Below are 20,845 nucleotides of genomic sequence, written 5' to 3'. Positions count from 1 at the left end.
AGGAACACCGGAGAATGCCTGCTTAACCATCTTCCAAACATCAAGACCAATGATCTCCCAATATTCTTTGAAGAAGAAAGCTTGAAACCCATCAGGACCCAAAACTTTAAAAGAGTTCATGTGAAAAACAGCTGCTTTGACTTCCTCCATAGTAACTGGTGCCGTAAGGTTATTGCAAGCTTCCTCATTCAGAGAAGGAAGAGGCACATCACCAAGGCAACCCAAATCAACATCATCCAAATGACAGAATAAGCTTTAAAATTACATTAATACTAGGAGAATGGTAAAAAATAATAAAATTACTTAAATATTATATAAATATTACAAATTAAATATCCTATGATATATGCAAATCAACAATAACTCCGTCTATGCTACACTTACGGTACATAGTCAGTTTTAAACCCGGATAAAGGAAGAAGGTTGTGTTAGACCTTCGACAGTCAACATAAAAACTTAGTCAAATTTTTATGACATAGATAAAAAACGTTATTGCGCTAAAACTAAGTCGTTGCCTAGAAGCAACGCTTTGTATGACTCGAGTACAGTGTCAAATGAGCAAGAGTCACTGCATTGGTGCCTGGGAGTATTAAATGAGCACGGGTTCTTGCATTTTCGTGAACAGACGACAGTAAATAAGCTAGTTCACAAAAAAAAGAATAAAGGTAAAGGTCGGAGCGACAGAAGGTTAAAATTTGGGACATGAAATATATGCACTCTAACAGGAAAATCCATGGAGGTGGTGAATACCATGACAAGGTTATGTTTTATGATCCAGAGTGTTGGGCAGTCAAAGAGGAGCATGAACATAAGTTAAGTGTGACAGAGATGAAGATGTTGAGATGAATGAGTGGTCATATGCGATTAGATAGAATAAGGAACGAAAATATAAGAGAGAGAGTTGAAATAACACCTATTATAAAAAAGATGGTAGAATTGCGTCTCAGGTGGTTTGGACATGTGAGAAGAAGATTAACAGAATATCCAGTCAGAAGAGTGGATGAGATGGAAGATAGATAAAGGATGAAAGGCAGAGGAAGATCTAAGAAAATCATCCATGAGATGGTCAAACGAGATCTACATATAAATGTTCTTTTTGTAGACGTGATACAAAATAGAACCCAATGACGTCGTTTGATCTATGTAGCCGACCCTAACTAGTGGGACAAGGCTTGGTTGATGTTGACGTTGTTGTTGTATATGCAAATCAAGAATATTTTTATCTATCATCAGCTATATTACAATAAATTTTTATGGACACATGCAAATAAGTAAAATAACAAATATTTCAATTTAAATAGAATGAAATACTTTTAAAGTTGATTGAATCATTAGAGTCGAATCTTGTTTCCATCATATATCCTTTGAAGAAATGGAAAAGCCTAATAATAACAATAATAATAATAATAATAATCTCATTATTTTCTATCAGTACAGTGACTCTGTCCATTGTTCTCTTTAGCACTTTTGTGTTGCTATAAATTGCATTGGCACACACAACTTCGATTGACAGAGAGTATTGCTTGTTTCTGCCCTTAGCTTAGCTTGTTAGTTCTTGTCTCTTAGCTTTCATTCTCAGTCATGTCAGATAATAATAATAATAATAATAATAATAACAGAGATGTTGTAATGAGTGTTACCAATGATGAAGATGAGTCAGACACCAAGGTCACTGTGCCTCTTCTGCAAAAGGTATGTATGTATGTATGTGTGTTGTTTATTTATTTGCCTATTTTGTCTTGAATGGATATGAATATGATGCAGATGGTAGCAGAGGTAGTGGGAACGTTCTTCTTGATATTTGCAGGGTGTGGTTCATTGGTTGTGAACCTCAACAACGACAAGGTGGTGACACTTGCAGGAATCGCAACAGTTTGGGGGTTGCTTGTGATGGTGTTAATATACTCTCTTGGACACATATCTGGTGCTCATTTCAACCCTGCAGTTACCATTGCTCTTGCTTCCATAAACAGGTTCCCTTGGAACCAGGTTCCTGCTTATATCTTCTCTCAAGTTCTTGGATCCACACTTGCAAGTGGTGCTCTCAGACTCTTATTTACGGGCAAGGATAACCAGTTTCCCGGAACCGTTCCATCTGTGACTCACGTTCAAGCTCTCGTTATTGAATTCATAATCACTTTCTTTCTCATGTTCGTCATTTCTGGGGTGGCCACTGATAACCGAGCGGTAACATTCTCTATCTAAAGGACTGTGTCATGAGGATTAAACACTAGTATCACAATAATTTCATTTGAGCTTTAAATTTTGCAGATTGGTGAATTGGCTGGACTTGCAGTTGGATCTACTATTCTACTAAATGTGCTCGTTGCAGGGTATTGACTTAAACATTAAGCCTAACAAAAAATATATAATATAAATTTGAAATAAGACATTTTTCATCTAGAAACAAAAGATATCATTCAACTATTTTTGAATAGGCCATTAACGGGAGCATCAATGAACCCTGCAAGATCATTGGGACCAGCTATTGTGCACAGTGAATACAGAGGAATATGGGTGTATTTGGTGTCACCCATTGTTGGAGCTGTGGCTGGTGCATGGACCTACAATTTCGTTAGGTACACAAAGAAGCCGGTTCGTGAGATCACCAAGAGTGCCTCTTTCTTCAAGGGGAGTAACTAGAGATCAGATATAAGCAAACATGTTCCTAGTCTTCAACATCACACGTTGTATGGTTTTTCTTAACACAGTTCAGTTTTCTCACGTGGCCTTTCGTTGTACTATATACACACTTTAGTCCCAACTTTCTTCTAAAATATAAAGTTTGCACTTTGCTGTATTAACGAGTATGTTATTAAGTCCAACAGGCAACAGAATTGTATTTTATGTTAAAATAATCTTTCGGTTTTTTTCTTTCTTCCTCAAATTTTTTTTTTTTTGTATTAAATTAAGTCCAAACGTTTTTTAAATATCTTGTCCACGACCGGAATATGTAATTAATTCTTTGTTAACTTATCGTTAGTTAATAGTTAGGCACTTCAATCAGGACTAGTCCAATCGAATTAAATTAAGAGGAGTGCTAAAATGCTAACAAATTTTGTAATTTGTAGCTATCAATTAGTTATAATTAGTCATCATTAGTGTTTTTAACAGTGAAATTAAAAGTACAGTATTGAATAAGAAAGGGAAATGAGCCTAACCACGTGGTCACATGATGAGCTTGGAAGATGACCAAACACAGCTATAGAAGTTCAATCATTTGTTTGGGCCTTAAGCCCTTAACAATACTCCTAGCAAATCCTGTTTCATATTTTCTATGGGTTTGTCAAAAGGTGTCCAACGACTCCAAACAACAACATCCAAGGTATGACAAAAAAGATCCAAGGTTGAAAAAAACAAAAACCTTCATCCGCGAGGTAGGTAAATAGGTAATCAGAACTCAGAAGTGTAAATACCAAAAAAAAAAAAAAGAACTCAGAAGTGTCAAAATTCCTTGAGCACATTGCATACAAGTTTGTCATAATAGGATACAACATTCCGGAATGAAGCTGTTTATTGATAAAAGTATACAACTAAATCAAATGAACAGATAATACAAAAAAATAAAAAAAAAATCAAATGAACAGATACAGGAACGATTAACCATATACCTCATTAACAAATTAACAGGTTACACAAAATTACATTATACATCGCATGTAATTAAAAGACTACATTGTGACTGTAAAGGAATTTAACAGAAAAATGAACATTAAAATTAAAAAAAAAAAAAAAAAAAGAAAGGAAAAAGTTAGAATTTAGGATGCCTTGCTAAATTTTGTACCTGATGATTATTTTGGGTTGCAGGTCTGCTAACCCTTTGCCTTGTTCTAGGAATAATTACAGGTCTACAACACACCAGAACAAAAAGTAACTGAATTATGAATACCATCATCGTGATCCATATGAATATGCTCATCTTCCAAACCCAAATAATCCTCTTAAAGAATGGAAGTTGGGACTCAATAACCACAGATGCATCGTATATCTGAGGAATGCCAGCACCAGGTTGATATTCAGCTCGCTGCTCAAGTGTCACCTTCAGGCACGAAGTAGGTTCATTCCCTTCAATGAAACCTCTCATATGGACGTTCAGAGTCTGGGTTTCGGCCATATAACCAGTTACAAGAGGAGCAATCTTGAGGAAAGTCATGATCAATCGTATAGGCTCGCTGCTGAATCTTAACATGCAAGGTTTACTTGAGCTTGCCATGGTTCTACCATCAGCCGATAGGAAATCAACTCTGGCCTAGAAATGAGTCATAGAAGAAACTCAAAAGAAGGCAATAGGAAAACTATGCACTGTAGTTATCATAGTTAGTTCTAACAGTTTTAACAAAGATGCTTGAAGAAATCATACAATTAATCCACTAGTCATAGATAAATAACACGTCAAAGAATCATTTCACCTAAAAGTATGAGCTATTAAGCAAAGGCCTTCGAAAATGTTTTTGATGTTTTTACACAAATTTCATGTTAAGTCTACATTGGCTTGAAATAATGAAAAAGATTGCTCGAAGAACTCAACATTACATTTAGAAAAGGGCATCAACAATCAGACTCCACTGATCTCGTCTAAAATTTCAATAGATGTGACCGAGACACTGCAAGAAAGGAGGCCTTTGAACTCCTTTCAAATGAGACACATTCTTAAAAGTCTATGATCACGTTTACAACAAAAAAATTCTTCTCCGTTTTTGATAAATCATTTACCAAAATTTCTTCCAACCACATGCCAACAATACTAAAGTAACACAAATAAGAAACTAATGGGAGTTGGAAAGGGAAAGGTTTAATGAAACTTCAGAGTTTACACACAAAACAATGTTCAAAGGTGAAAACTCATGACTGCAAATAGTATTACCCCACATCAAAGGTCCTTATTCTTCCATAGTAACATATAATACCTCATTCTTACAGTGTATCCTCTCAACTATAAAAGTGAAACCTATGACATTAAAGAGAGGTATAGACGTAGTGGTTTATCCGACGAGGTCCACAACTTTAATAATGTAAACAAAGAAGAAAATCAAATTCTGTAGTTATTAATTGAAGAAAGTGTAATCAGAGTAAGAAAAATGAAAAAAAAAAAACCCTGCTAGCTTGCCCAACAAAGTGAGGATTAAATGTTGGGCCATTCAATACTATTTGTCAAAGCCAAATCACAATCACTTCCCCTATGATTCCTAAGCTCAGAGTGTAACAGAACATACAAAATTGCTTAGAACTAAATCACAATCACCGAAATCACAAAGCAAAACAAAATTTGCAGAAAAGGAGTCAGATAGATTTATCTGTACCTGAAAGACCCCAAGATCTCTGTTGTATCCTGACTCAGGAACTGTCAACAAGAGAGTGACTTGCACTTTGTGCTTATAAGGTATAAAACGTTGACCCCTCCACTTGGTACTCGTAACACCAACGTCGTTGTTCAAATTCTCAGAATATTTTCCACCAAAAACAGCATCACAAGAAATTATGGGCACATAAGCCACAGGGCTATGCTTAGTGAAATCAAAGTTCAAAACTTCCCTCGTCCGAATCGGCTTCTCCACAAAGCACTTCATCAAAAGCCCACTCACCACAAAAGAATTAACCAAGAGCCTAAACAAGACGCAACAAACGTAGATCGACCACAACAACCCCCACCCGCAACGAAGCGCCAAGCTCCAAACTGAATCGTTCTCGTTGAACCAACCCTTGAAGTAATGCCCCACACGACCATAAACAGCGTCACGCACTCTCGCCAAAACTCCTGTCACGAAAGCCTTGCCCTTTTTCGTCGTCCCCAATGGGTCCACGCAAAACATGCAACATTGAAACGCGAACAATAGCGGATACGTCACAAACATCGTGACTAGCTTGATTTCGAATGCGATCGCCTTAATTACAAGCCCTGCAACTATTTCGAGGAAACTCGAGGACGAGTTGCCGTGTTGAATCGGTGACTCGGCTGAATCCCCCGGCGAGTCGTCTTTCGAAGCTGTGGTAACCGTCGACTCCTCGTTGTTCACATTGTTCTCTTCTTTCACGGAACTTGAAGCTTGAACTGCGCGAGCGCGTTGACGTTTTGCTTCGTTCGAATCGCATTTCTCGGCAGGACTTTCCTCTTCCTTTGTTGATGTTCGAGGGCCTCTGTGATTTCGGGAGCTGCTTTTAGCGCCATTGGTGAAATCGCTGCTCTCGGAAGTGAGGAAAGAATCGGGAGCTGAAATTTCCGGTTCCTTGCCCTGGGAATCACGATTAATTTTCCGGCGGCGGATTCTGGCGGCCGGAGAAGGTCGTTGGGGATGCGAAATTGGAGGTTGTGATGAAAGGGGTTGAGGATCCGAAACCGTAGAATTCGAGGTAGAAGGTTCCTCGGCGTTGTGGAAGACGGCGTTGGAAGAGGAGGAGGAGCAGTGATTGAGGCGGACGGCGTCGTTTTTGTGGATTGATGAAGCTGGCGAGTCCATCTCGGAGAGGGAAGACGCTGGAAGATTGGGTTGCCTTTTATTTATTTATTTTTATTTAATTAAAAAATAAGGGTAGAGAATAGAGATGAGTATTTTACTATTTTTCATTTTTAGACATAATCCAACTCGTTTTGCATGAAAGCATTAAAATAATATTAGGAGTACTTGCGTAAGCGAAAGAGAAAAAATCCAAAATAGCTTGATAATTACTTTGAAAAATAACAAGATTTTTAATAAAAAAATATTATTTATTATTTATTTTTATTTTTATAATATTAATTAATTTTTTTATTAATATTTTTTTATATTAACAGAATAAGTCTATATAAATTAATTTATCTTTTAAAAAAAATTAAAATTTTGTTGTCTTTTAAATATAGTTATTAAGATCGTTTAATTTTTTTATTATTATTTTTAAAATACATTAACTAAATATATATTGTAAAATTAAAAAATATTAGTAATTTTTAAATTATTTTTATGATAGAAACATAACATTTGATGTTTGAAGGTTAAATGATAACAAAGTCTTTTAATTGTATTCTATAAGAGTAGTGCTAGAGAGTCAATTGACTAAGCGTACAATGTGTACAATAGACTAAATCTTTGGTTCATGAATAAAATAAACATCAAACTTAAGCTGATTTTGGAGTTACTTTTCGGATCTAGAACTCTAATAGTATATCATGAAACTACTCATCCCAAAAAACGTAATTTAACGGGACAATGTAACACTAATAGTCATATCTCTAATACTTCCTAATCCTCCATTGTAAGTTCAGACCATTGACTCCCTATACTTATTCATTCTATAATCCTCGTCGTGAAACACGTTGAAAAGGTGCAATTTGTGACTTTACTTGGAGAGGAAACTCAGCATAGATACTCACCAAAAGCAACCAATCCATTAGCAACAAATAAAACATTCCATAACCTGTATGTGTTTAGATTTTTTTTTAAAATATATTATAATCGAACAGGATTCCTCTGAAAGAATTTTCTTTTGGACAAAAAAACAGTTCCAATCAATATAAAATCCAAATATGTTGGAATCTCTCATACTCAAAGGCAGTAAAATCAGCATTGTTTCTATTTTCAATTCAGTTTTGGATCTTTCAAAGTTGCTGGCTGCACTTTTTTGCTTCCAACCGAACGAACGCTGTCAGATAAAGAAAAAAGGAATTGAAGAGACTTAATCGAAATAAAGAGCTGCAGATTGGAGATCCAACAATGGGAACAAACATGAACATCTCCACTTTATATGGTAGGATCGGATAAAGATAACTTCATATCCAAGTAATAAATAAAATAGAAATATATTATTCAAATACATAAATACACATTCATAAGCTTTGATCAGTTTCACTAATCACTATAAAAAGTGCTGCTGAATGCTGGTGATACATAGATTATAGAGTGAGTGAGAAGTTATGGGAAATCATGATGATGATACTGATCATATTGAGAGTGTGACGTGTAATGAGACGATGAAGAAACAAGAGAATACGAAGCAGCTCTTCCAAATCTGCATGGAAGGTAGATGGAAGGAAGTTGTTGAGATCTATGAGAAGGAGAAGAGAGCTCACACGGCAAAGATAACGAGGGGAGGCGAAAGCGCGTTACACCTGGCAGTCATCGACGGCCAAGAGGAGGTGGTTTCAGAGCTTGTGGATCTGATTGTGAAAGAGGAGAGTAAGAAAGAGGCTCTGAGAATCCAGAACAAGAGGAATAACACGGCATTGCACTTTGCAGCTTCCATGGGGACTATCAGCATGGTTCGGGTGATTGCTGATGCTGATCCTGAGCTGGTGAGTTTTCGAAACGTTGATGGCGAGACCCCTCTCTTCCTTGCTGCTTTCCATGGAAGAAAAGAGGCTTTCATGATCCTTCATTATATCTTCCACAAGGAACCAGGGACTCCCGTTAACTACTCTAACTGCAGAAGAAATGATGGCGACACCATTCTTCATTCTACAATTGCTGCCGACAATTTTGGTAAGAGTAGTGCTAGGGAGCCAATGGCCTAAGCGTACAATATGTACAATGGACTAAATCTTTGGTCCATGAATAAAATGAACATTACTTATACTATCCATAATAACCATCCGGATACCAGGATAATAAATATCTCATGTCATAAAACCATTCATCCCAAAAGTTTAAGTTGATTTTGGGATTCACATCGAACTCTTGACCTTTCGGATCTAGAACTCTAACACCATATCATAAAATTATTCATCCCAAAAGCGTAACCTGACAGAACAATGTAACACTAATGGTCATATCTCTAATATTCCCTAAACCTCCATTATACACGTACGATTAGGCCATTGGCTCCTTATACTTATTCTTTTGGTAATGATGATAGAGACATGGATTGGTTTAATTTTCTTTCTTGATTTATGTGTGTCTAATTGAGCTGTTTTACAGAATTAGCATTCCAAATAATTCACTTATATGGAGATCTTGTGAATTGGGTGAATGAAAGGGGAGCCACTCCTCTCCATTTCCTTGCAACCAAGCCTTCTGCTTTTAAAAGTGGCAGTCGTCTTGGCCGAATAGAAACATTTATTTATCACGGTAACTCTTATTAATTAATTCACACTATTTTATAGTTAACTCTTTTTAAAAATAAAAAATAAAAAGATATATATTATATCCTAGTATATAGTACTTATATCTTTTATCCTCAATTTCATTATTATAACTACTGCGTTATATATTTTTGGAAGGTATACGTGTGAAGCAACTGAAAGCTGAAACTGATTACCGGCCACAAGCTGAAACGAGAGACAATGGCAAAACTAGATATCCAAAGAATTATCAGGCATGCGTAGACTTTATGACCCTGATGAAAAATGCAGCCTCGGTTGGTATGCAAAAATAATCAATTATAAGTTTGATTTTGATATAATTTGCACCTTACTGTTAGTGTAGTTTATTCATCGGTACATATAAATCAAGTCATTGAAGAATTATATTACTTACTATTAATTGCAATTAATGTGATTTAATTTGAGTCTTATGTACCGCAAAAGGAATGATTTGATTCAATAGTTATGTATCCACCAGCTACCACCAAATTCCCCGTGGCAACTTTTCTGATTGGAAAACTAAGAAAAAAGCATAATAAAACTCAAAGAAGGGACCTTGAAGCACAAGAAAGAATTGCTTCTCAGACAAACCTCTTAGGTGAGACCATAGGGCTGCATTTTAGTGCATGCACAACAATTACCATATGTTATGATTTGATATAACAATTTTATTTTGTTACAATATTTGAAAATTAAACTACTCTAGGACGGGACTCTAAAGCACAAGAGAAATCTACTGTCAATGAAATTGAGACAGACTCTTCATCAGGTGAGGGATGAACTATTAATTAGTGATACACATACTCACATGTATACTTTTAACTAAAAATGTTGCTTCAATTTTTGTATGTGAAAGTAGTATATCTGAAAACTCAATTAGGACAAGGAGGGGATGGTGAAGCACAAGAGAAAATTAATGCTGACACAAACTCCTTAGGTGATGTCTACATATTATTATTATTATTATTATAAAATGTATTCGAATATACTCAACATAGATAAGAATCTAATTAGCAAGATATAAATAATTGTTTAGGGTCGGAATCTGAAGCTTGGTCGCACCCCCTATTTCCAGAAAATTATGAATGCTGTGCTGGCTTCCTCGCGTTTATATACACGGCTATCCTGGTAATCTTTGGAAAAGGTATGTCAAACATATATATAGGGCGTTGTGGATTAATTCATGGTTGACATAATTAAGGGATTAGTGTGCTGTTTAGTGATAATGTGGTATATATGTTTTGTACTACTAAAAGGGACAAACATATTCAAGAGGATAGGGCGAAAGAAGGAGAAGCACATATGGTCTAATCAAGTAATGAACGAACTTCTGAAGCGAGTATCCTTGTATGAGTATGATGGCAATGGCAGTAGTAGTGGACCTCAAGATCAAGATCAAGGGACATCTCCATATAATGTTTATAAAGATGATGCTTTGGATAGAAGCAGAAATGAGCAGCATGGTTCCACCAGCAGAGCTACTACTAAGGAGATGGAGACACCGATATTAATAGCAGCAAGGAATGGGGTAATAGAAATGGTGGAGAGAATCCTGGAAATGTTTCCAGTAGCAGTGCATGACATGGATTGCAACAAGAAGAACATAGTGCTGTTGGCTGTAGAGCACAGGCAACCACACTTGTATGAGTTCCTGCTGAAGAAAGAAAGCATAAAGGAAAGTCTATTCAGAAAAGTGGACCATGAAGGCAACAGTGCGCTGCACTTGGCGGCCAAGCTTGGTGACTATACGCCTTGGATCATTCCCGGAGCAGCCCTGCAAATGTACTGGGAACTCAAGTGGTATATGGTAAGTACGTAATTATTTTTATGTGAAGTTAATATTATATTTAAAAATCATTAGATGATTTAACAAATTTGATTAAATCATCATCTAACGATTGTTAGATATTAACTTCACATGAAAATAACTATACGTAAGTCTTCATCTGAATTAATTCAGATATAATAGATGGAAACTCAGGTGCAGTCGACTTTAGGTGAAGTTGATAGCTGGTACTGTTAGATAATTTGACTTATTTGACTAAATTTTTATTTAACGACTCTCAACTATCAACTTCACATGAAGTCGACTGCACCTGAGTTTACACATATTATTATTACAAAAGACTAATTAATATGACTCACGCACCCAGTTTGTCAAAGACTCTATGCCACCACGTTTCTTTGGTCGATACAACAAAGACTGCAAAACCCCGAGAGAGGTGTTGGTTGAATCTCACCAGAAGCTCGTGAAAAGCGGCGGGGAATGGCTGAAGCAAACCTCAGAGTCTTGCTCCGTGGTGGCTGCTCTGATTGCGACGGTGGCCTTTGCAACCTCCACCACAGTACCTGGTGGAGTCCAAGAAGACACGGGCGTGCCAACGTTGGAAAGCACGGCGGCATTCAAGGTGTTCGCCATGGCATCACTTGTTGCTCTTGCATGCTCTGTTACCGGGGTGGTGCTGTTCCTGTCCATACTAACATCTCGGTATCAAGAGTATGATTTCGGGAATAATCTTCCTCGGAAGCTTATATTGGGTTTGACAGCGTTGTTCATGTCAATAACGTCGATGCTGGTATCTTTCTGTGCTGGGCATTTTCTTGTGCTTCGGAACAAGCTAAGGGATGTTGCACTTCCAATATATGCAGTGACATGCTTGCCAGTCACACTTTTTGCTCTGGCTCAGTTTCCACTATACATTGATCTTATATGGGCTACGTTTCGGAAAGTGCCACAGCGTAGCTACAAAGCCACTCGACTCTAATTATAACATTTCTCCTTTTCTTCTTGTTTTATTATTTGCTTCCTACTGGGACGGATTACGGATTAACGCTTTTATAAAACATAAGACCTTGGTTTACAGCATTTCATTGAGAGAATCTATTAACAGCTAGCACAACAAATATTAGCTCTAGTAATGCAAGCACACTAAACATTATCAACAAGAGAACGAAAAACAAGTAGGAAAATTTCTTGTGCGCTTTGAGAATAAATAAGTGATCTTGCTCTGTTATTTATTGTGTCAGATTGATTTAATTTTTATTTTATTAATATTTTCATTCTACCTATGATACTAATATAAAAGGTAATCAATTGATGAGAGTAAGAGTAATCATTTACACTCACAAGACCTAAGAGTAACTTAAAGAGTAGGATCAGAAAACCCTTTATAAAAGATGCACCTTATTGTGGCTTTGCTTGGATAGGGAATTTAGCACTAATACTCACCAAAAGCAACCGATAATCCATACTTTTACTGTTTTTATGTGTGTTTAAAATTAAATTAATGTATTTTTATGTTTAAAATATAGTATAATCAAAATTCTTTTCTTGGACAAAAGAAAAGTCCCAAACATGTAGGATTAATCTGTCATCATAGGCAGTAAATTTAGAATTATTTCCATTTTCAATTCATTTTGGATCTTTCAAAATTGCTGCCTGCCCTTTTTCGCTTTCTACGGAACGATCCTTTTTAAATAATAAATAAAAAAGAATGGAAGAGGAGGAAGAGACTTAATCGAAACAAAACCTGCAGATTGGAGATTCAATGCAACAGTGGAAAGTGGGAACAAATAAACACATCTCCACTTTATTCGGTAGGATCGGAAAAAGATGACTTGATATCCAAGTAATGACCAATAAATTAAAATAGAAATATATTATTTAAAAACATAAATACACTGACATTCATAAAAAGTGCTGCTGAATGCTGATGATATACAGATTATCGAGGGAGTGAGAAGTTATGGGAAGTGATGATGATGCTGATCATATTGAGAGTGTCACGTGCAATGAGACGATAAACAAACAAGAGAATATGAAGCAGCTCTTCCAAATGTGCATGGAAGGCAGATGGAAGGAAGTGGTTGAGATCTACAAGATCGACAAGAGAGTTCACACGGCAACGATGACCAGAGGAGGTGACAGCGCGTTACACCTGGCGGTCACCGACGGCCAAGAGGAGGTGGTTTCACAGCTTGTGGATCTGATTCTGGAAGACGAGAGGAGTAAGGGAGAGGCTCTGAGGATGCAGAACAAGAGGGAGAACACGGCATTGCACCTTGCAGCTTCCGTGGGGACTATCAGCATGGTTCGGGTCATTGCTGATGCTGATCCTGAGCTGGTGAGTTTTCGAAACGTTGATGGCGAGACCCCTCTCTTCCTTGCTGCTTTCCATGGAAGAAAAGAGGCTTTCATGATCCTTCATTATATGCTCCACAAGGAACCAGGGACTCCCATTAACTACTCTAACTGCAGAAGAAGTAGTGGTGACACCATTCTTCATTCTACCATTGCTGCCGAAAATTTTGGTAACACAAACTCTCTCTCTATCTTTCTATTTTGGAAAAGTATAGGTAACTAACAATATTTTTGAATAATATGTAAGGTGGATACTACAATGAAGATGGCATAATTGTCTTCATATGAGTATATTTCTTTTTGACCTTTGGATGATGGATTGTATGGTTAGATTTTGATATTTATAAAAGTGTTGTTTTTGTTTAAAGTGTGGCTAAATAAATAAACCACACTTTTAACCAAAGCATCTTCATGAGAAGATATTTTTGCCATCTTCATTGTAGTATCCACCATATGTAAATAATGTGAATTAATAAGGTTAAAAGAATAAATTAATCTTAAATTTAATTAGTAGCATTAAATTAGAATGTAATGTATTTTTATATGATTGGTGGTTGTTCATGTTGTTCAAGATAGTCATTATTTACCTAACACTTTCCTTTTATTCTTAAGTACGAGAAAGTTTTAGGATTAGTATTTTTATTAAAATTTAGTATTTAACTATAAAAAAAATATATAATTTTATATTATTAAATATAATTTTATACTATTAAAAATATTAATAATTAATTGATGATTATAAATTATAAAATGTGCTTGGCCCTAGCAATACTGTTTAGCTATTACTGAACCAAACTGTCATGAAAGCATTTCAAAAAAATTTAAATAAAAATATTTATTATAAAAACTAATTTAATGATGACCGTAAGTATGCTCATTAAGAGTATGTGCAAGTATGTACGTATAAGTTTCGCTTTGTTGCTTTGGTAAAAATACTTACTCACTTGCTTACTTTTCTTAATTTTGTTATATATATATATATATATATATATATATATATATATATATATATATATATAATTGAAAATTTTTATATAAATATTTAATTATATTCATTATTTAAATTGAATTTTTTTTGGTGACTAAATAGATATTTTAATATCATGTATGATATATTAATTAATAATAGTAATTAGTCATTTTTATCATACTAGTGTATTAAAATTTTATTCATTATATATCTAAACACATATCTATGGGAAGCAGCTGTTTTTTCCTTCTTAAAAAGTATAGTTTAAACACATATATTTATTATATAATGTTATATTATGTTAAACTAATTACTTTTTATATTACTTGTCTGAATGATCATTGCAGATTACGAATATAATTATATAATTATATAAAATATTTTTTATTGTTAGTATATTAAAATTAAAAAAAAAATATATATATATATATATATATATATATATATATATAATTTATCTTTTTTTATTGGTACTTTATTTTATTTTTGAATTATATATGTTCTCCCATTATGATGTGTATAAAAAATAAAAAAATATAATATGAACTTAATAGAATATATATGTATATATCTTCAACCTTATTAAGTATACATTTAAGTTAACAACTTGTATAAAATATATAATGAAATATAAAATATGAATTATAAATAATTTAAATTATATATATATATATATATATATATATATATATATATATATATACACACATAGGAACAGATTTAATGGTTGTCTCGCTGATTTTTAATTTTGACATAGTATTTTTTATATATGATTCTAAATTTAGTTTCTTGTTATGTCTAATTGAGCTACTTGTTAAATTTGTTTGGCAGAATTAGCACTGATAATAATTCACCTTTATGAAGATCTTGGAAATTGGAAGAATGAAGTTGGAGCCACTCCTCTCCATATACTTGCCTCTAATTCTTCTGTTTTCAAAAGTGGTAGTAGATTTGGCCTAATAGAAAAATTAATTTATCAAGGTAAATCTTATTAATTAATCCACGCATTACGCATACATATATATAGCGGATATTATAATTCATTGATGTTATTTTTATAAAAAAATATTTAAAAGACAATAAAAATTAATTTAAAGTAGTCTATTTTTTTAATTTGCACTCTTTAATTATTATTAAAATAAATACATAATTTTAGATTTAATAAACTTATAATTACAAATACTACATATATAAAATTATACATGTTAAACTAAATAAATATTTCTTTAACATTACTTATTTAAAATGGTAGCCTTTATCCTCAGTTTCATTATTGTTATTATGATGTTAACAAGTGCATTATTTTTGGAAGGTATAACCGTAAGGAAACTCGAAGTAGATGAAAGTGATTATCTGCCTCCCTATGAAACGATTGACAATGGCAAAACTAAATATCCAAAAAATTATCAGTCATGCATGGATTTTATGAAACTGATGAAAAATAGAGTCTCATCCGGTATGCAAATTAAAAGGAATCGTACCCTCCTCTCGCTCTCTCTCTCTCTCTCTCTTGGAAAACATGTAAGTTTAATTTTGATATATATAATTTACTTTTAGGAAACCTTGAAGCACAAGAAAGAATTGCTTCCGAGACAGACTTTTTAGGTGAGGCCAGGGCTGCATTTTAGTGTATGCAAAAAAAAAAAAAAAAAAAAACCATATATCATGAAGATTTTGGTACTAATCCGTAGATAAATTTTGATGATTTTGTAATCTGGATCTATAATTAATTTTTTAAGGAGTACTAGAAGACTAGCAGATTTTGTAATTTGTAATCATCAATTAACCACCATTTACTTTCTTTTTTATGGTTAAGTAATAGCTATATTTGAATAAAAGTGCTGACTCTCTAAACTTTTTCTAATTTTGTAGGACAAGAAGCCGAAGCTTGGTCGCTTCCATCATTATTTCCCGCCAATTACAAATGCTTTGCTGATTTTCTTAAGTTGGTATTTATGATAATGCTGGTGCTGGTATTTGGAAAAGGTTGGTTCTCGTTGTAAAGACACGTTTACATCTTTAAGGGTTATGCTAGGTAATGAATAATTTTTTTGAACAACATGAACAACCACCAATCAAATCAAAACACACTACATCTCCAAATTACCTACCTAAATCTTAATATTAGAATAACCATCTACACACCTAGTGAAATGAACATCCGATATATCTATTGTTCACATTATTTAATATTTTCATTGTCTACCTATACTTTTCCCATCTGCATCTTTGATCTTCAATATTATTTGAGCTTCCAATATTTTACTGAATTATTAATTTATTTAAAACTACACATGTATTAAAGGTACATCCACACTTGAAGTGGTACTTGAAAAGAAGAAAAAACATATCTGGTCCGTTCAAATAATGAATGAACTTTTGAAGCGATTCTCTATGTATGAGTATGATAATATCCAGGTGACAACAGACCCATGGATAGACCAACTGATAGACCAAGATCAAAGGATATATGATGACGGTAACAAGATTCCTATTAGCCACTTAATTGTTTAGTTTTTTGGCATTAACATATTATCTGAGTTAATAATGGAAAATGAAATGTTAGATGAACGGAAGGGGGAGGCAGTGATAATAACAGCAGCAAAGAATGGGGTAACAGAAATGGTAGATAAAATCCTGGAAATGTTTCCGACGGCTATTCATGAGTTGGATTCTGAGGGGAAAAACATAGTGCTATTGGCCATAGAGAATAGGCATATCCACTTGTATCAGCTCCTTCTCAAGAGAAATATGGTGAAGGACAGTCTACTGGCAAAATTGGATTATGGAGGAAACACTGCCCTGCACTTGGCAGCCAAGCTGGGAGCTCCAGGCTATACTGATCTGTCTCGCCGCAATCCCATTGCCGCCCTGCAAATGCACTGGGAAATCAAATGGTACAAGGTAACAAACTCTTATTCTACATGTTTTTTTCCAAAACATGTCGTGTACAATGCTGATGATGATGTGATGCAGTTTATTTTAAGATCCGGGCCACCACGCTTCTTTCGTAGATACAACAAAAAGAGGCAAACTCCAGCAGCGATCTTCACCAAAACTCACCAGGAGCTTGCCTGGGTAGGTTGCGAATGGCTGCAAATAACCTCTGGCTCTTGCTCCCTTTTGGCATCGCTGATTGCCACGGTGGCCTTTGCCACTTCTACCACCGTTCCTGGCGGTGTTGGCGATGGAGAGGATGCTGGAATTCCAAACTTTATAGACAGGACAGCGTACAAGGTCTTTTCCATCTCATCACTCATTGCTCTTGGCAGTTCTATCAACTCACTCGTCTTGTTCCTCTCAATACTTGCATCTCGATGTCATCCGTCTGATTTCGAAAAGAGTCTGCCCAGGAAACTTATCTTGGGTTTGATATCCATGTTCTTGTCCATTATTTCCATGCTGGCTTCTTTTTGTGCTGCCCATTTCCTTGGAACCAGCAGCAAACTCAGGAATATTGCTGCTCCTATATATGCACTGGCATGTCTTCCCCTGGCATATTTTGCCTTGTCTCACTTTCCACTATACATCAAACTTTTCTGGTCTACCATTCACGATGAACCACAGGATACGTTCGACTACGCTCCACTTTAGTTGTGAACAAGTGTGCCCTCAATCTACCAAGCTTTAGCAGCCCTTCATGGTTCATGTTCCTGTTTCAAGCTTTAAGAATTAAGATCATATGATATAATCAGTGAATAAACTTCATACCTTGCACTTTTGCTTAGTAAGAAACTACTGATCTTGGTGGATGCTTAAGTATATCTTACATGTAATATCAAACGTTTTTTTCCTAACAATAGCAATCTTTCCTTTATGTAACCAATGATGATTGATGAGTTCAGGTATCGTAACTCCAAGGACACAAAGTAAATAGTAATACTATGGGGGTCACCGGAAAAAATATGAACTGTTTTAATTTCTTGACCTCTTCAGCTCGTCCAAAGAATACATCTGTCTTCAAATATGGTTTTGGGATAATTGTAAAACTACTAGTGAATAAATTACCAGTTTTCTAACTAATTAGTAATCACAATAGAGAAATTGAAAGATCCGAAAATAACAACTCTAGAAGACAACGGTATCAAGCATCATTCCTAGAGTTTGAACGATGTTGGAAGACATCAAATTCGAGACATGCTCTTCAAGGTGCTTCTTCGCATCTTGTCTTCCCACATTTGCTATCGCAAGCTTTTCCGGGGGCAGCTCATCTTCCTCTTGGACTGCCTTGTTGTATTTCACGGCAAGGTTCAGCATCTCCTGCAATTCCAAATTAGCTGAGATATATCACCATCTAAATCTAATCTAAAAAATAAACCGGACTGGCTTTCAAATCTTAGAAAGTTTAAACAACAGCATAATTGCAAAATCAAACACATTATTTGAGTAAAATAAAACCCGGGTGGCATTCAACCTTACACGCTGAATTCCTTAAATTTACCTGAACAGTCTGCTCATTAGTCTTAGAATGTGTATCAAAATGCTGAAGTGTCAAACCATCGGTCCATTTCTTCTTGTGAAGATTTAGCAACATCTTCTCCTCAAGTTCATTCTTCCTGTAGTTAATGGCTATGGAATAGTAATGCCTGTTCAATCCATGGATCAACGCCTAAAGATGGCAAATATTAGTCAGAAGCTGCTAAAAGGAGTCGCGGAAAAAAAAAAGACAGTGATCACATTGATGGCAAAAATAAAAATGAAAAATAGAAAAAGGAGAGGCATTGAATAACGCACTTGAATGGATGGTTTGTTCAGGTGCCCCAGATTGGACGTCGTCTGCCTCGGTTCTTGGCCAAGCATCATAGTCTGTGGATTGATCAATCTGAAAGCGTCAATCACTACTTTTCCTTTAACACTTTGTATTGGATCTACGACAACAGCCACGGCACGCTGATTCAAAGCCTCAAAACTCTGGAAAACACAAATTCATGAGCAAAGTTATCCAATAGCAAATGTCCATACTAATAAGAATTGATAACAGTTAGTACAATTACTGCACTTAATTATTATGCTGGGACGCATCCTGAAACTAAAATCATCAGCAACTCAAATTTCACATTAATAAAATAGACAATAGTTGGCACTTGCACTTGGCACTTGGCACTTGGCACTTGGCAATTGGCACTTGGCAGTGCAGTCCACCACAGTATTTCAATCACAAGAAAATAGTTTGCTTCCATTGATAATCTAGAAATATTCTATCTCATAATGAAGAGTACCCTTCTCAGGGAATCCAAAAAACAGAAACATTAACTTTATTCACCCCAACATAACATCATGAACCAATCAACCAGCCTAAATGAAAGTAAGGCATCCAACTTTAGTCCACAATTTCCCAAGTGATTAACTTTACTCCACAATAACCGAAAAAAAAAGATAAACTTGAACCTGTTGTGTATTGATGTCCACACCAGAAAGCCAACATCCAAATCCAGGATGTGAATGGTACCACCCAACAACCATCTCTGGTCTGCCAACACAAACAAACTAACTGACATTGATGAATTCATTCATTCATGAATTAAACCCAACACAAATAGTTAAAAAAGTATCATTTTTTTTTTCAAAATATATATTAATACCGTCCAGTCTGTTTGAGCATATCAAGCATGTTAGTTTGGAAGACATGATCAACAGCTTCAACACTAACACCAGTTCCACTCTGTGGCATCGCAAACACATCAACAACGCGTACGGTATACTCATCCACGAATTCCCCAAGCATCAAACCCATCACTTCCATTGGAACCCCAGCTCTTCCTATAGCAAATAGCACCCGAATTCAGCTAAAATAATATTTTTCTTAAGAAAAAAAAAACCTAACTTTGACATTGAGCTGAAACAAAAAAAAAAAAAAAGAAAAAGCAGAGATTTGATTGGGTTAAAGGTTGAAGCTTTTTACCGTGCTTGAGCATCTTGAGGAGGGCGAGCGAAGAGATATAGACCTGCTCGGAGGAATCGAGTGTGGGGGAATCTGGTGGTGGGTGCCCTAGCGCCCCTCCTGCACCTGCAAACATTCTCTGAAGCCGCTCCATGATTCTCAACTCTCTCGAGATTCTCTCTTCTTTTCAGATCTCAATTGATTTGGACTTGAAATCTTGAGTTGAAGTCTTTGATCTCAGCGAAAGTTGAAGTCTTGAAGCTGAATTTGTAGCTTAGCAGAGGAATGCCATGAAATTTTATCCTTTTAACCACAGATTATCACTTTTTACGAATAATATTTTTTTAATTAAGAGTAATATTGTAAATTTTTATTAAGTAACAATATCTAATCATTTATATAATTAAAAAAAAACTAATAATTTATTATTATTATTATTATTAAATAATTTTATTCTGTAGCGGTGTCATGCCGACTTTCATTTTTGGAACTCTAACGTATCGTTTGTTTTGAGGTATTGGGACAGAGATTGAGAGACTAAAACTCAGTATTATGTTTGTTGGTTTAGAGACTGATACTAAAATTTCTGTCTCTGTTTCATTATTTCAGTACTTCTAAAAAGTGGAAACACAGGAGACTAAAATTTTTAGAGACAAAAACTAAAACTTTAATAACATTTTATACTTAAAATACTCTATTTCAATTAATTAATTCCAATTTTACCCTTGTACAAATTAAATTAGAGCTTCATTCACGTTTCAATTTCTATCACCCACTTTATACCAAACAGAATACTAAATTTTA

General features: G+C 35.0%; 5 protein-coding genes across 8 annotated transcripts; 3 read left to right on the top strand and 2 right to left on the bottom strand.

The window, feature by feature from the left end:
* The first annotated feature begins 1,502 nt into the window (after window positions 1–1,502).
* Window positions 1,503–2,869, top strand: LOC112784779 (aquaporin NIP1-2). Of its 2 annotated transcripts, XM_025828103.2 has the most exons (4): window positions 1,503–1,692; window positions 1,765–2,187; window positions 2,272–2,333; window positions 2,439–2,869. In XM_025828103.2, the coding sequence occupies exons 1-4, from the start codon at window positions 1,582–1,584 to the stop codon at window positions 2,641–2,643; spliced, it is 801 nt and encodes a 266-aa protein (XP_025683888.1). In that variant the 5' UTR covers window positions 1,503–1,581; the 3' UTR covers window positions 2,644–2,869. The 2 variants fall into 2 exon arrangements, with proteins under 2 accessions (XP_025683888.1, XP_025683889.1); XM_025828104.2 differs by lacking the exon at window positions 1,503–1,692 and having other exon boundaries at window positions 1,759–2,187.
* A 719-nt stretch (window positions 2,870–3,588) lies between these two features.
* On the bottom strand, window positions 3,589–6,583 carry LOC112784776 (seipin-2). The gene is made up of 2 exons (XM_025828101.3): window positions 5,301–6,583; window positions 3,589–4,249 (listed from the first exon to the last, which is right to left on the bottom strand). Exons 1-2 carry the CDS (start codon window positions 6,453–6,455, stop codon window positions 3,752–3,754), a joined length of 1,653 nt encoding a protein of 550 aa, XP_025683886.1. The 5' UTR covers window positions 6,456–6,583; the 3' UTR covers window positions 3,589–3,751.
* Window positions 6,584–7,687: 1,104 nt separating this feature from the next.
* LOC112784774 (uncharacterized) lies at window positions 7,688–11,920 on the top strand. Of its 2 annotated transcripts, none has more exons than XM_025828099.3 (9): window positions 7,688–8,450; window positions 8,886–9,035; window positions 9,188–9,328; window positions 9,528–9,647; window positions 9,756–9,818; window positions 9,909–9,986; window positions 10,086–10,193; window positions 10,306–10,856; window positions 11,203–11,920. In XM_025828099.3, the coding sequence occupies exons 1-9, from the start codon at window positions 7,886–7,888 to the stop codon at window positions 11,812–11,814; spliced, it is 2,388 nt and encodes a 795-aa protein (XP_025683884.1). In that variant the 5' UTR covers window positions 7,688–7,885; the 3' UTR covers window positions 11,815–11,920. The 2 variants fall into 2 exon arrangements, with proteins under 2 accessions (XP_025683884.1, XP_025683883.1); XM_025828098.3 differs by having other exon boundaries at window positions 9,906–9,986.
* An 827-nt stretch (window positions 11,921–12,747) lies between these two features.
* On the top strand, window positions 12,748–18,097 carry LOC112783552 (uncharacterized). Of its 2 annotated transcripts, XM_072230471.1 has the most exons (8): window positions 12,748–13,360; window positions 14,992–15,141; window positions 15,473–15,616; window positions 15,718–15,765; window positions 16,033–16,146; window positions 16,466–16,639; window positions 16,727–17,064; window positions 17,137–18,097. In XM_072230471.1, exons 1-8 carry the CDS (start codon window positions 12,796–12,798, stop codon window positions 17,752–17,754), a joined length of 2,151 nt encoding a protein of 716 aa, XP_072086572.1. In that variant the 5' UTR covers window positions 12,748–12,795; the 3' UTR covers window positions 17,755–18,097. The 2 variants fall into 2 exon arrangements, with proteins under 2 accessions (XP_072086572.1, XP_072086571.1); XM_072230470.1 differs by having other exon boundaries at window positions 12,750–13,360; window positions 16,727–18,097.
* LOC112784778 (26S proteasome non-ATPase regulatory subunit 14 homolog) lies at window positions 18,052–20,443 on the bottom strand. Its single transcript, XM_025828102.3, has 6 exons — window positions 20,063–20,443; window positions 19,743–19,920; window positions 19,549–19,630; window positions 18,895–19,071; window positions 18,602–18,769; window positions 18,052–18,420 (listed from the first exon to the last, which is right to left on the bottom strand). Exons 1-6 carry the CDS (start codon window positions 20,193–20,195, stop codon window positions 18,229–18,231), a joined length of 930 nt encoding a protein of 309 aa, XP_025683887.1. The 5' UTR covers window positions 20,196–20,443; the 3' UTR covers window positions 18,052–18,228.
* Window positions 20,444–20,845: the final 402 nt, after the last annotated feature.

This window comes from Arachis hypogaea, chromosome 20 (assembly GCF_003086295.3).
Source record: "Arachis hypogaea cultivar Tifrunner chromosome 20, arahy.Tifrunner.gnm2.J5K5, whole genome shotgun sequence".
NCBI classification, from domain to species: domain Eukaryota; kingdom Viridiplantae; phylum Streptophyta; class Magnoliopsida; order Fabales; family Fabaceae; genus Arachis; species Arachis hypogaea.
This window is presented reverse-complemented; position numbering and strand designations above follow the sequence as displayed.